Below are 13,869 nucleotides of genomic sequence, written 5' to 3' on the forward strand. Positions count from 1 at the left end.
GTGCATCTTAATTACCTTCTCTTTAAGTGTTTGCAAGGAAAACTAAATTAAACTTGGGAATTCTTTGTTTGTTATTAATTTGCCTGAATACAAGATAATACTATCACTCTTTTGGTAGAGTTGAGAGAAAGGACATTTTGGAACAGCAAGAATTATAGCAGGTGTACTAGAATCATCTGAATCTTTTCATTAAGAAGTAGATCCAGTGTTACAATTTCCATTGCATACTTCGCAAGTAAACTCTATGGCTCTGAATCACAAAAATATTAATGCTCATGTTTCTCCTCCAGAATTGGTTCCCAAACAATGTAAGGGGACATTTTCTCCCCCCAGAATCATTTAGGCTTTTTGACCTGCTGAATACAGAGAAAGCAGAACTTGTACTGACTTAACTACGACAGCCTATTATATCTTCTATACCAGTATGTATTTTTCAGGAACCAAGGAGCAACCCAACTCATCAGTGGGACTAGGTGGAGTAAGTGTTCGGCACAGACTAGAAGGGCTGAGATGGCCTGTTTCCGTGCTGTAATTGTTATATGGTTATATATTACATAAAGCATTCATCATATGGCAGTCAAACATCCTCCTAGGTTTTGAAACTGAAACTAATAGTTTAGTAGTTTCTAATAAAATAACTAATGGTTCAGGCTAGATGGACTTAAATAAGTGCTTGTACCTTCTAAAAAACGTTTATATCTTCTTTTGACTACATAGTACTTAAGCAGTCAAATTTAGCAAGAACCAAGGAATCACTTAAACTATTAAACCAAAAGTAACATTGTAGGAATTAAAGGATGCAAAGCCTTACATCAAATGAAAGAGAAAAAGAGGAAGAAATATCACAAGCTATGGAATGTCCTAGAATAAATTAATAGCTCTATGCTTCAAAATGTAACAGTCAAACAGGAGAAAACACCAAATGATTCAGTTTGCAGTAACCATCCTGATAATTCCAGTCTCAGCTCTTTTACAATGGGCTGCAATCATTCAGGCAAATTTAACGTTAATGACTTATTGACAAGACAGATGCACAAGTCTGTCCAGAAAGACATAGCAGGAGTAAGTGCCAAGAGCAATGAAGGCTTTAAGTATTACATAAACACAATCAGTTCCTTCAAATTTATCAAGTGTCAACCGATTGTGAATTTCAAAAGGAAAGTTTTATCACAGTGCTCCTTCTGTGAGGTGCTCACTGAAAACCTTCTGCAGAGCTAGTGGTTTGGTGCTGTCAAAAATAGGAGGACATTAAGAACTGCACGTGACTGGTTACCACTGGGAATTCAAGTCTGTGAGGAGAAGGTTATATGACATAACTCTATGGCAACTGTTGAAACTGGTTGTTTCAAAATGATTTCAGGAACATGGTGGGTATATTTTTTAAAGAATGTAATGAGGGAGGAGATGGGACATCAAATTGATATTGGCCATCATTTTCACAGTATGTAATGTCTTCCCTATTGACTAGTGTTTCATTGTTGTCTCTAATTTAAAGTGCTTTGGATGGCTGCAGAGGAATAATGCCCTAAAGATTTCATCCCATGCAGTCTACTAGTCCATCTGTCTGGTGTTCATGTCACTCTCAGGTGGTACTGGTAATGAAAGCCAAAACTAGAGGGCAGCTGAATAAGCACTTGTCAGATCTGCAGAGAATGGTAGAACAGAATTGCGCTTTTAGAGTCTAATAACAAAGTGCCCACTAGTCACAAATTATCTCTTGGATTTTTGCCTCTTACAGAGTACTTTAGTGAGACTGAAGCTCTATGTCATTAAAATGTCATTAGAGGGGGGAAAGGCTATCTGCAGTGAGTGAACTCTTGACTTGTATCTTCTTCCAGTACCTGCTCCTGCTTCTTCTTGCGAAATACAGGCAGATCTCTCACTAATTATCCCAATTTGGTTTAAAATTTGTGCTCTGGAATAACACTTCACAAAGATATTGAGCAGATTCTAGCTATTGAGGAAAAGAATCGCAATGAAAAGTTGGATCACCCAACAGAAAACCCCAACTATACTAATTGAGGTTTGATCTTGACTAAAGGTGTATTTAATAAGTGAAGGTGTGATTTTTAGATGGACATCTTGCAAATGGAAGTGGGCAGCCCATCCATTTCCCATGTTATGCAAACACGAGGAAATTCAAGCAACACACACAAGATGCTGGTGGAACGCAGCAGACCAGGCAGCATCTATAGGAAGAAGTACAGTCGAAGTTTTGGGTTGAGACCCAGGGTCTCGGCTCGAAATGTTGACTATACTTCTTCCTATAGATGCTGCCTGGCCTGCTGCGTTCTATTAGCAATCTGTGTGTGTTGCTTGCATTTCCCATGTTGCTTGTTCTGAGTTTGTCATTCATCATCAAGGCTAGCTCATCTAACTGGGAAGGAGCTGTGGTGTTTGTTCACCTTCCATTGACCTCATTTTGTTCCTTATTCTACTTGCTGCCTTGTTTGCCATGAGGAAAAGGGCAGAATTATCAAGTCACTACTGAGAAAGCAAAATAACATATAGCTTCTACATTGTATAAGGCAATTGGTGAAGATGCAACATAGCATGATAATTGAGATGGTTTAGATGTACTGCAAACTGAAAGGAGGTGAAATTTCTTAATGCTTTATTCATAGATTTGCTCAATTCACTCACCACGAGGGAGGAGGTATGTGTGTGGCACATTTTAAGAGTAAGGCAGGAAGTAGACTAGTATATTGTTGTGGCTGGTGATGAGAGGTGGGTTGCACTGTCAGTTTGATGTTTGAAGGGATAGAAGAGGTACATTGATCAGATGAAATAGAATAGATTGACATGAGCTGATCTACACATTGCTTGTGACCTGAGATTATTCGATCTCCTCTTACGCAGGATCTTGGTCTTTGAGGAAATGCCTATGCAACACACTTCGTTTGTCATTCTTAGTCAGACCTGCTTAAGAGCCTGCTGGGTGGCAGCTTGCTGCTTTGAAGGTAAAAATGCTACTATCCTTTATCACATCAAGAGCACCTTGACAGGAGTGGTTAGAAAATCCTATTGAAACGCATCCTTTCCTTTTACAGCTATCTCCAATACACAGAATTATGAACTACAAATTCAGTTTGTTGAAGGGTTTTGCATTGACTTTGTGAACATTTGTCTGAAATTTAGTTCCATCAATTTCACTGAGTTCCACCACTGAGGACCCTCAACCCAGGACATCCCCTTTTCTCATTACTGCTGCTAGGGAGGAGGTACAGGAGATTAAAGACATACACCCAGTGTATTAAAAACAGCTTCTTCCCTTAGCCATCGGATATCTGAATGGTCCATGAACAAAATCTCACTATCTTGCAATACCTATTTTTTATGATATATTGTTTATAAATTTCTTTTTGGATTTTCAGTCATTTTTATGTATTGCATTATACTGCTGCCATAAAACAGCAAATTCAAGAACCTATCAAACTCTGCCTGAAATACTCCCAATAACCACAGCTGCACGTGGCAACAAATTCCACAAATTCACCACCCTTTGGCTAAAGAAATTTCTCCGCATCTCCGTTTAAAAGGGCGCCCCTCTATCCTGAGGCTGTGCCCTCTTGTCCTAGACTCTCCCACCACAGAAACCATACTTTCCACATCTACTCTGTCTAGGCCTTTCAACATTCAAGAGGCTTCAATGAGATCCCCACTCATCTTTCTGATTTCCAGTGAGTACAGACCCAGAGCCATCAAACATTCCTTGCATGATAACCATTCCTAGAATCATCCTTGTGAACCTCCTCTGGACCCTCTCCAATGCCAGCACATTTCTTCTAAGATGAGGGGCCCAAAACTGCTGCCATATGTATAATATGGTTAATATGGTCAAGACTTGGTAATCTCCTGGAAAGTGTGACAGATAGTTTAAATACACTCAGGATGTCCACCAGCAATTGTGTGACAAGGTTTGATGAGCACCATATCACCAGCACAAATAGCCCATTTACCAATAATATTATAATGAAGATCAAACTAAAATCACAGTGCTCTGTATAGACAAACTTTTTTCATATGTGGTGCCCCCATTTGATATCTCTTTGAAATTTAGAAGAATGCAAAATGGAATCATATAAACCTGAAAAATCCTTAAATGGCTGAACATGATAGACATGCATTTGATGGCTCCCTTAACAGGACTGGCCAGAAACAAAAAGCCACATTCTCACAATAGTGGTGAGAAATCTTTTCATCCAGGGGATAGTCAATCCATGGAATTCCCCACCCAAAAGGGTAGAGAATGTACTCAAGACAGAGGTGGATAGAATTAGTTGCTAAGAAAATCAAATGATACACAGTTAGTTCAGGTAATTGGAGCTGAGGTAATATAAATTAATTTAAAATTATTGAACAGACATAAGGTGGCAACTGGCCAACTGCTGTTTCATTTATGTTCTTAAGCTTGATCTAGCTCTTTATTCTAATTGGCCCAACTCTGTCAATCCCATGGAATCTAAGGATTCTGCATGTTGAAAGTCACTTTGCATTGGCCATGTTTGGCTGTGATGTTCTAATTACATTTGCACTACCAGTGTGGTAAACTACATATACCTGTCTGGACATGCCCCTCTGCTGACTGCTCCTGTGGCTCCTCCCACAGACCCCTGTATAAAGGCGGTTGGAGGCACTGCTCCCCCCTCAGTCTCCAGGATGTTGTGTGGTGGTCTCTTGCTGCTAATCGTGGTCTCTTGCTGCTAATAAAAGCCTATCGTTCGCCTCCCGTCTCCGAGAGTTATTGATGGTGCATCAACCAGCTCAAGCATTTTGATAAGCCCACTTTGGACTGCGCTGAAAGAGGGGTAGGAGAGCATCAGCGGTTCATTTTACAATTTGATTTTCAATTTTCTCTTGATTTTGAAATCAACAGGGGAAAAAAAGTCAGGTGCACAGCAACCAAGCTGTGATACATTATGCTCAATTTGCACATCAGTCCAAGACAATTGCAACCATCTCCCCTCCTGCCACTCCCACCTTCAGGAAGTACTTTCTCATTACTTTTCATGACCAAACACACAGGGAATTTGATTGTTCTCACTGTGAAACTGTTTAGAGTTACTGCTGAAAATATATATATATGGTTAAAACATAGCTTCAATAAAGCCATGCACAAGATTGAAACCCAGTATGTGAAAAATTGTACTGTGATGGAGGTGGTGGTGGCAAGATGATAGAAAAATTAATATGTAAACTTGTGAATAAATGTGACAAGAGGTTAAATAGGAACTTCGAAAAACAAGAGGTAAAGTACATCTTGTTACAGTGATTACACTGTATAAGTGATGCTCAGTCATATTTAACAGTACACAACAGTATATTTGTACAAGGCTGAGACACGGCCAAAATGAAAGGAACTTTCTGACAGGGCACAGTTAGACCACAGACTAACTATTACAGAGGCTACATTAAAAATTTGTGGAATAAAAATGCAGTTTTGACTTGTGCAGGCAGGTAACATACAAGTGTCAATGTGTTGGACATTAGATGTTGATATCTCCAGGGCCAAGACCTCTTCCAGGTCTTCAAAGCTTTTTGTTCACTCTGACTGGGGAGGGTTGAGCTTCCCAAAGCCAGAGTCCATGTACACAGGGGTCATTCTGCGATAACGCTAACACATCAAAAATAAACAACACCAAGGTATTTATTAATAAAGATATATTATATCTTCATTTTTCTGTTTGAAAACAATTTCTGTTAAAACATAACCATAAATGAAAGATGCTTAATTTTTTGTGATTGAACCCTGTCATCAGACAGATATAACTGACCACAGCATTTCTGGCATTATTACATAGGCTGCATGCTTCATTTGGGAAGTTGAAATAAATGTGTCCCATTCATTATCTGAATGATGTCTAAATGGAGAATCTCTCTTCATTGTGAGAGTTTACTGGGGATATGTCGGTCTGCCCATCATTACACCTGAAAACTGGTGGTAGCTTCTTCCTTCTCCATAATGATACATCCCTTTGCTAACTCGAGCTATCATAAACAGTTTCGAGCCAGTAGCTTGTGCCTGAAGAAGTAAAATCAGAAGCTGACTACTTGCAGAGATGCAAAATTCTCCGTAAGTGTTCACTTGTATGGAGTAGAATAAATTAGTAACTCATGAGAACAGTATCGTATTCAGTGATGAATTATACAGAAGGGACTGTATAATCCATCAGTTAATTTTGCTGAGAGGCGTGTCAAATAATGAGTTTCTTACATTTACAAATGTCTATTAAATTAATCTGCATCCCTGTCCCATTACATTGAAATGATATATGTGTGAAATAGAGCATAAAAAATTGCTGGAGGAACTCAGCAGGTTGACCAGCATCTGTGGGGAGAAAGGGTCAAAAAGCTTACTGTTCTTCCGCCACGCTCCCCCCCGCCCCCCAGATGCTAGACCCCCAGACCCACTCAGTTCCTCTAGAACATTGTTTGTTGTTCTAGGTTCCAGCGTCTACATTCTCTTGTGTCTCTAATTGTACAATAGCTTTATATGACCCTCAAGTGGAATTACATAAGGTGGTTCTTAAATCTTGACCCCCACATGGAGATCCGAAACCTCTGAATGTTCATCAGTTCACATTGTTATTATGTATATTGCTTTATGACTGCTCTTTTTCCTACCAGAAGTCAGTTCAAAGGGCTCAGAAGTCGAATCAATTATTATGTCTGCAGGAAGAAACAAAGGCAAGGAGAATGTTATTGTATTCACAGCCCCTTTGTCTTATTTAATAGGGCAATACAGTAAGAGGGATGGGTAATGCATTGCTTTAATGAATGTCAAGCAATGGCTGTGTACCTACAGAGGAAGTGAGAGGTTTACTCATCTCTGTGCTGAACTGAGGCTGTGGCCTGCAACTAATGGGCTTCTAGACCTGCTGTAGGATTGACTGGCTTCATTGCTGTGAACACACCTTCGTGAACTTTATTCACTTATGTTTTATTGTTCATATGATTGGTTTTTTTTTGCACCTTGGGTGTTTGATGATCTTCCTTTTTGGGTTCTATTGGGTTTCTTTGTTTTGTCGCTGCCTGTAAGGAGACGAATCTCAAGGTTGTATATAGATGCTGGAAATCTTGAGCAACATGCAGAGAACTCTGGAGGAACTCAGTAGGTCAAGTAGCATCTATTGAGAGGAATCAACAGTCAATGTTTTGGGAAGCCCTTCATTAGGGTACCGATAAAGGGTTTTGGCCTATAATGTGGTCCGTTTATTTCCTTCCATAGATGCTGCCTGACCTGCTGAATCCATCCAACATTTTGTGTGGGTTAATGTAGTTTGTTGGCAAGGTGTGTGAAAATAAACTGATGCTTTTGTATTGCTGGTCAGTGTGTGCAGAAGGGTTATGAAAAGCATTACTCTATAATGGGTTTTATGCTATGGACCAGTACCATTAAGCAAAGGATCCATGGACCCTACTCTATAAGATGGGTCTTCTCTTGCCCTTGCAGTAACGGTCTCCTCTGTGCCCATCTGTTGATACATGATGGTACAGAACTTTAATTTGTACAAATGAGACAAAGTCCAAATTAGGCTTTAAATCCAGAAACAGGGCATCACTCATACTGCTGGCATTCTTAGTTGTACAAATCAGAACCAGAAATTATATTTTGCACTAGGCTGAATAGAGCATCAGAAAAGCTTTTATTTCTAAGGATTTTCTTTCTAATAAATTAGTGAATTTACCCTTTGTGTATTATTTGCATATAAAATAAGGGCAATTGGGATTGAGCATGTCATAAAACTTTCTAGATAGTACTGAAGGAAGAAAATATTTACAAATATTTACAAACCAATGAAACACCACAGTTCTTTACAAGCAATGAATTAGCATGCATGAAACTTCATGGCCAACTCAATGTATTTATCACCTACAGCATGTTGATAATGTTAACAAAGCACAACCTATGACTACTCAATTATAAACCTCAAGAAAATGGTTTGAGCTAGTGGTGAGCAATCGCTGTGATTAAGATATCACTGTAGTAATGAGAGGTAGAGCGCATCAGGGTTTGTCCAGATGACAATGAAGGAATTGTGATAAATGTCAACTCAGACGGGCAGGACCCATGGAGGAGAACTTGGAGGAGGTGGTGTTCCCATGTGTCAGTTTACTTTGTTCTTCTGGACTCAAACTGTGGCTCAGAGGCAGAATCTAGCTCATGGCAGCTTGTGATTGCATCATCAAAACATTCTGAATGTTCAAACCATTGTAGATAGAGGAAATTCACCGCAAATCTAAGGCTATTGAAGGAAGTGACAGCTTCTTCTCAGCAGTAGGTAGGGGTGAAACAGGGTTGGGGAAAATTGCACAGATGATGGGGAGCTGGGTGTCTCAATGGGATTGAGATGCAAGGATTGGGTTGAGAGAACGCTTTCAGGGAAATTTGTTTCATGGTGGTGGAATTGTTCATGGAAACGAAGAAGCTGATCCTGAGGATCTTGGCTGCAAGTGCAGGGTGTGGTGAAGAAATTGATTCTGGCACAAGTACAGTTAACCCTAAACAAACACTGCAAGTACTCCTTAACATCAGCAGTCTCTGTTCATTATCTTGTCACATGTATGTTAGTATTGGCAACAACTTCAGTTTTTCATGATGACCCAAAAATTGCACTCCAACCTGAAAAGATTGGGCAAATACCTGCTCTAAATCTAGGGAGGTACTGTCAAAGATCCTCATATTGCTTTGCATCTTATTGATGGCACAAACAGCAGCCACAATGCGCCAACGGTAGAAGCAGCAAATGGCTAAGTTTTAAGTTGATTTGCTGCAGGCTTGGCCTCAAATTTGGTTTCAATCATTTAAAAAATTCTGCTACCTTTGTCTTTGCAAGTCAGGCAACTTTCAGACAAAAACAAACCCAGTCCCGGAATTGACTCTGCTGATCAATTTACAACTTGTCCATAGCCTAGGGTGAAGCGGAATTCATATCATTTTAATTATCTTTCTTCACAGTTACTCCTTTTCGACTGATACTCATTTCCAATTGGAATCTTATTTCCAGTGCTCTCTGTGAAAATCTCATATTTTATTAATGTAGAACAGGATATTATATCAAAATAAATTGTGTGGGGTCAGGATGACTGTAAATTAGTACAATACTTTTAATGGCTTAAAGATTGAAATGGACAGGTTGAAAGCTATTTCGCTTGTCCTTCTGAGCCATCTGTAGCTTTACCCCAATTATCTATATCCTCAGATCTTCTGAAAAAGTTCTTGAGCAGAAACTGACACTAAGGATTAAAAGAGTAAAGTTTACTTATTAAAAGCATGAGAAAACCAGCAGATGCTGGAAATCCGATGGAAAGGAGTAAACAATTGCCTTTTGGGCCAAGACCCATCTTCAGGACTGAAGTCTACTTATTTTCCCTTTTAGCCTGATTGCTGTGTTAAACAACAGCCTGTCTGGAATTTGATCCTAGTTATCAGTATATCTGGGATACTTTTCCAGAAGCATTCTGGAATACTAAGCTTAAATGTTCTGAGAAGGAAGTCAAAATGTGGATTCTGAAATTTGGTGCAATCAGCATAATATGCTGCAAGGCAGAGTGGAAAGAGTCTTCTTTTACAACTGGCACACACTACTTTACCTGAGCTGCTAAATGCCAAGATGAAAATCCCATGCTTTTTCAATGAGAGAAAGTTGGAAGGAATTGCTAGGGAGAGACAAGAGCAGCACTTGTGTACAACGCCTTTTTGGTTGACATTTTCTGGATAGATCATGAAACCATATATTTCACTTTTTCTATGTTGTTTACATTTGTTTTTCATCTTGGATTTGATACTGGAGTTGTTGGAGTCCATGCTGTTTGGAGATTGTTTGGGTGTTCCAGTGCTCTGCATTCTCCAAGAGGATTCTAGGAGGTAGAGGTGGAGAGTGCGGGCAGGCAGCAGGACAGGACACCAACAAATGTTCAACTCTATTTTGCCGAGGAGGGAGATTGAAACATGGAGGTGAATGCGAAAGCTTGGAAATCATTTGGGTGATTCAGTGCTCTGCAGACTCCGAGAGGATTCACGGAGACGGGCAGTGTGCACAAACTTCATGGCAGGAAGGATGCAGAATGGGGTACAAGCTGATGTTGGACTGCATTTTGTCGGTTAAAGCTTCCACTATTCGCCGATAAAATCGATGAGGGAGATTGAAGCATTGCGGCGAGTGTGAAGTGGGGGGGGTGGTCGCCATCTGCCTGTCTGTCGATTGTTCTTGGTATTTTTGTGCAGGAGGAGGGATTTGGGGATTGAGGTGACTGTTCTGTTTTTCATCTTTTTATATGGGAAGAGGGATTTGTGGGGTCGATGTGCTTAATCTGTTATTGTTCATTTTTTTGTGCGGGAGGAGGGATTTGGTGGTTGATGTGCCTGTTCCATTTTGTTCATTTTTTTGAGTGGGAGGAGGGATTTGGGGGTTGATGTATCGGTTCCATTTTGTTAATTTTTTTGAGAGGGAGGAAGGATTTGGGGATTGATATGTCTGTTCTGTTTATTTTTTTCTGTGGGACGAGGGATGCCTGTTCTATTATGCTTGTTTTTCTGTGAGGGGAGGGGGGATGGGGGGGTTTGATAATCTTGCTGCCTTTCTTTTCTCTATTGGTTTCATGGCTACCCAGAGAAGAAAATTTCAAGTTATATTCTTTGATAATTAATGAACCTTGGACTTCTGTCAAATACACATTTGTATTTTTTTGCAATAAGAGTAAGACTGTAAGACCTTAAGACACAGGAGCAGAGTTAGGTAAATCATCCTATCAAATCTGCTTCATCAATCTATTATAGCTGATTTATTATCCCTCTCCTGCCCTCGCCCCGTAACTTCTGACAACCTCACTAATCAAGAACCTATCAACCTTCACTTTAAATATACCCAATGACTTGAGCTCCAAAGCATTCTGTGGCAATGAGTTCCACAGATTCACCACACCGTCTCAAGAACTTGCTCCTCATCCCTGTTCTAAATGGACACTCCTCAATTCTGAGGCTGTGCCTCCTGTGCCACCATAGGAAGGATAGAGTGTAAGATCTTTGAATTACTCATCAGACCATAACAAACAAAAAAGGTTTTTTTTATTTTCTAGGATTAAGAATCTCTTTCTATGAAGCACAAAATTACATAATTTAACAATGACAGCCCGCAAAATGCTGATAACAATCCATTCATTGCAAGGTGGTTTGTATAGCAAACGGCTTCAAGCCCATGTCTTGTGGCTTTAGCCATGAGAATTGTGAAGCAGAAAATACCATGGGACTAAAGATGAAAGGGGGAGAAATGTCTCTTTCTATCAGTTTCTCTTTGGTCTAATTTCTTTTGGTGAAATGTAATTTCTACAGATTTTATCTCTCACATTCTTCAGAGCACATGGAGGCTTTCATTCTTTATTTTTCATGTCAAAAGCAGTAATTGCTAGTTGTGTTGATGGGGCAATCGACTGGCAGATCAGGACCTCTGTCTGCTGTTGAATTTTCCCTGATTCAGATCCCTTTGTTTGAAGTGTGATGGAAGTCAGGTTGGATCTACAATGGGTAAACATAATGCTCAGCCCTATCTCTACCCAAAAAAGAGAGAATGAAAATTAGTTTTGAAATTGTCATTTACTGTCTGGATCCTTTCCAAAGTTTTTAAGTCAATGATCATGACTGAATTTGTATATATCAGAAAAGAATCAGGTTTAATAACACTGACATATATTGTGAAATTTGTTATTTTGTTGCAGCAGTGCAGTACAAATGATTTAAAAATTATAAACTATACTAATAGATATGTATAGCTTTCTTATTGTAAGTTATATATATTATGCAATTATATGTATTAAATATATATATAATTAAATAAGTTGTGCAAAAGAGGGCAAACAAAAGTAGTGAAGCAGTGTGTATGCGTTCAATGTCCATTCAGAAATCTGACAGTGGAGGGGAAGAAGCTGTTCATAAAACATTGAGTGTGTGTCTTCAGGCTCCTGTACCTCCTCCCTGATGGCACATTGAAAAAAGGGCGTGGCCTGTATGTTTGGGGTCCTTAACAGCAAATGCCTCCTTTTTAAGGTATTGTCTTTTGAAAACTCTGGGGAAGCTGGTGCCCATGCCAGAGCTGTCTGAATTTGCAACTTTCTGCAGCTTTTCCTGATATTGTGCAGTGACCCCTCCATAACATGTGATGATGAAACCAGTTAGAAAGCTCTTCACGGTACATCTGTTGAAATTTGTTACAGTCTTTGGTGACATACCAAATCTCCTCAAACTCCTAATGAAAGATAACCGCTTTTGTGTCTTATTGTGTCCAACAATATGTAGGGCCTACAATAGATCTTCAGAGATGTTGACATCCAAGAACTTGAAACTGCTCACCCTTTCATGATCACTTAAACGCTTTCTTATCAATTCCAATCAGAATCAGGTTTAATATCATTAGCACAATTCATGAAATTTTGTTAACTTTACTGCAGCAGTACAATGAAATACATGATAAATAAAAAAAGAAACAATTACAGTTAAGTAATTATAGTTAAGTTAAAATAAGGAGTGCAAAAGAAACTGAAATAAAGAAGCAGTGAGGTCGTGCTCATGGGTTCAATGTCCATTTAGGAATCAGATGGCAGAGGGGAAGAAGCTGTTCCTGAGTCACTGAGTGTGTGCCTTCAGGCTTCTGTACCTCCTTCCCGATAGTAGCAAAAAGAAAAGTGCACGTCCTGGGTGGTGGGGTCCTTAATGATGGATGCCACCTTCTGAAACTGACTTGTGCAGTAGCCATCCCCAGCCCCCAACCAGATACTGAGGCAGCCTTACAAGATATTCTAAAAGTAATATTTTGTTTTATCCATAATAGTGAAACTACACAAGCTGACAATCTGAGTAAGCTTACAGATATCTCTCAGCTTTTGGGTAAAACTGCTTGAATGATAAGGAGGGAAATATCAGCCTAGCCATAAAAAGGTTTAAAATATATATCTAATTTCAGTTCTATTCATTTTACAGAATTAAACATATTCCAAATGTGCACATTATACTCTTTGACATTTGGTATTCCTATTTTTAAGTATCTTTCAGAACAAGACTGTACCTACCCCATTAGCTTTGCTGAGTGCTTGAAAGTAAATGCTGTAGCTTTTCACTGAGGAAAGTGGTGGGTTCCAATAGCCATTGTATGTTCTGTTATCTCCAACAGTGAATGGCTGAGTCATTGGAAGGTTCCCAGGCTTCAGCTCCGCAGCAGTATAATGAAGTGAATCAAGTATGGAAGCATTCTTGTAGCTGAGTGGGACAGGAAAGCACTCGATAATACCTGCAGCTCTCCTGGCTTTTTGGAAGTGTTCTTCTTTAACAACCAGTTGATAAGCGCTATGAGAAGATAAAAGAAAAATTCCAATTAAAATACATGAACAGAATTCTTCTTTTCAAGTGATAAAACTTATTTAGTCTTAACCATCTTTGCCAATAATTGGAGAACAGTCAGCTGTTCATGTACACAACCAGCAGAACCCTATTTGCATTTCCCTTGTCCACACCTGCCTAATACTGGCTCCTGGCACAATTCAACTCAAACTTGACACTGAAAACCATGACTGGTCTCAAATCTCTGATATCATTCAAGTTTCTCTGAGGAAGTAGGAAGGGATGGTCAGAGGTGGTGGCACGGTGAGACAGTAGGGATCAAGGATGGGCAGTAACTACAGAAAGTTGTATAATTAGTCAGTTCCATCTTGGGTATTAGCTAACATCTTTAATGAGCCTAAGAAAGGCAGCGTCCATCATTAGGGACACCCATCACCCAGGACATCCCTTCTGCTCATTGTTACTGTCAGGAAAGAGGTACAGAAGCCTGAAGGCACACACTCAGCGATTCAGGAACAGCTTCTTCCCCTCTGCCATCT

At 39.6% G+C, this 13,869-nt stretch overlaps 1 protein-coding gene across 7 annotated transcripts in view; it reads right to left on the reverse strand.

Annotated features, from left to right (window-relative positions):
• Positions 1-13,869, reverse strand: part of ptprt (protein tyrosine phosphatase receptor type T) — a 1,496,000-nt gene that overhangs the window by 339,626 nt on the left and 1,142,505 nt on the right. For all 7 annotated transcript variants that reach the window (XM_059980706.1, XM_059980710.1, XM_059980709.1 and 4 more), the window contains exon 12: positions 13,063-13,336. In XM_059980706.1, the coding sequence (XP_059836689.1) occupies positions 13,063-13,336 (274 nt within the window). The remainder of the gene's footprint in view (positions 1-13,062; positions 13,337-13,869) is intronic.

Source organism: Hypanus sabinus, chromosome 9 (assembly GCF_030144855.1).
Source record: "Hypanus sabinus isolate sHypSab1 chromosome 9, sHypSab1.hap1, whole genome shotgun sequence".
In the NCBI taxonomy this organism is placed as follows: domain Eukaryota; kingdom Metazoa; phylum Chordata; class Chondrichthyes; order Myliobatiformes; family Dasyatidae; genus Hypanus; species Hypanus sabinus.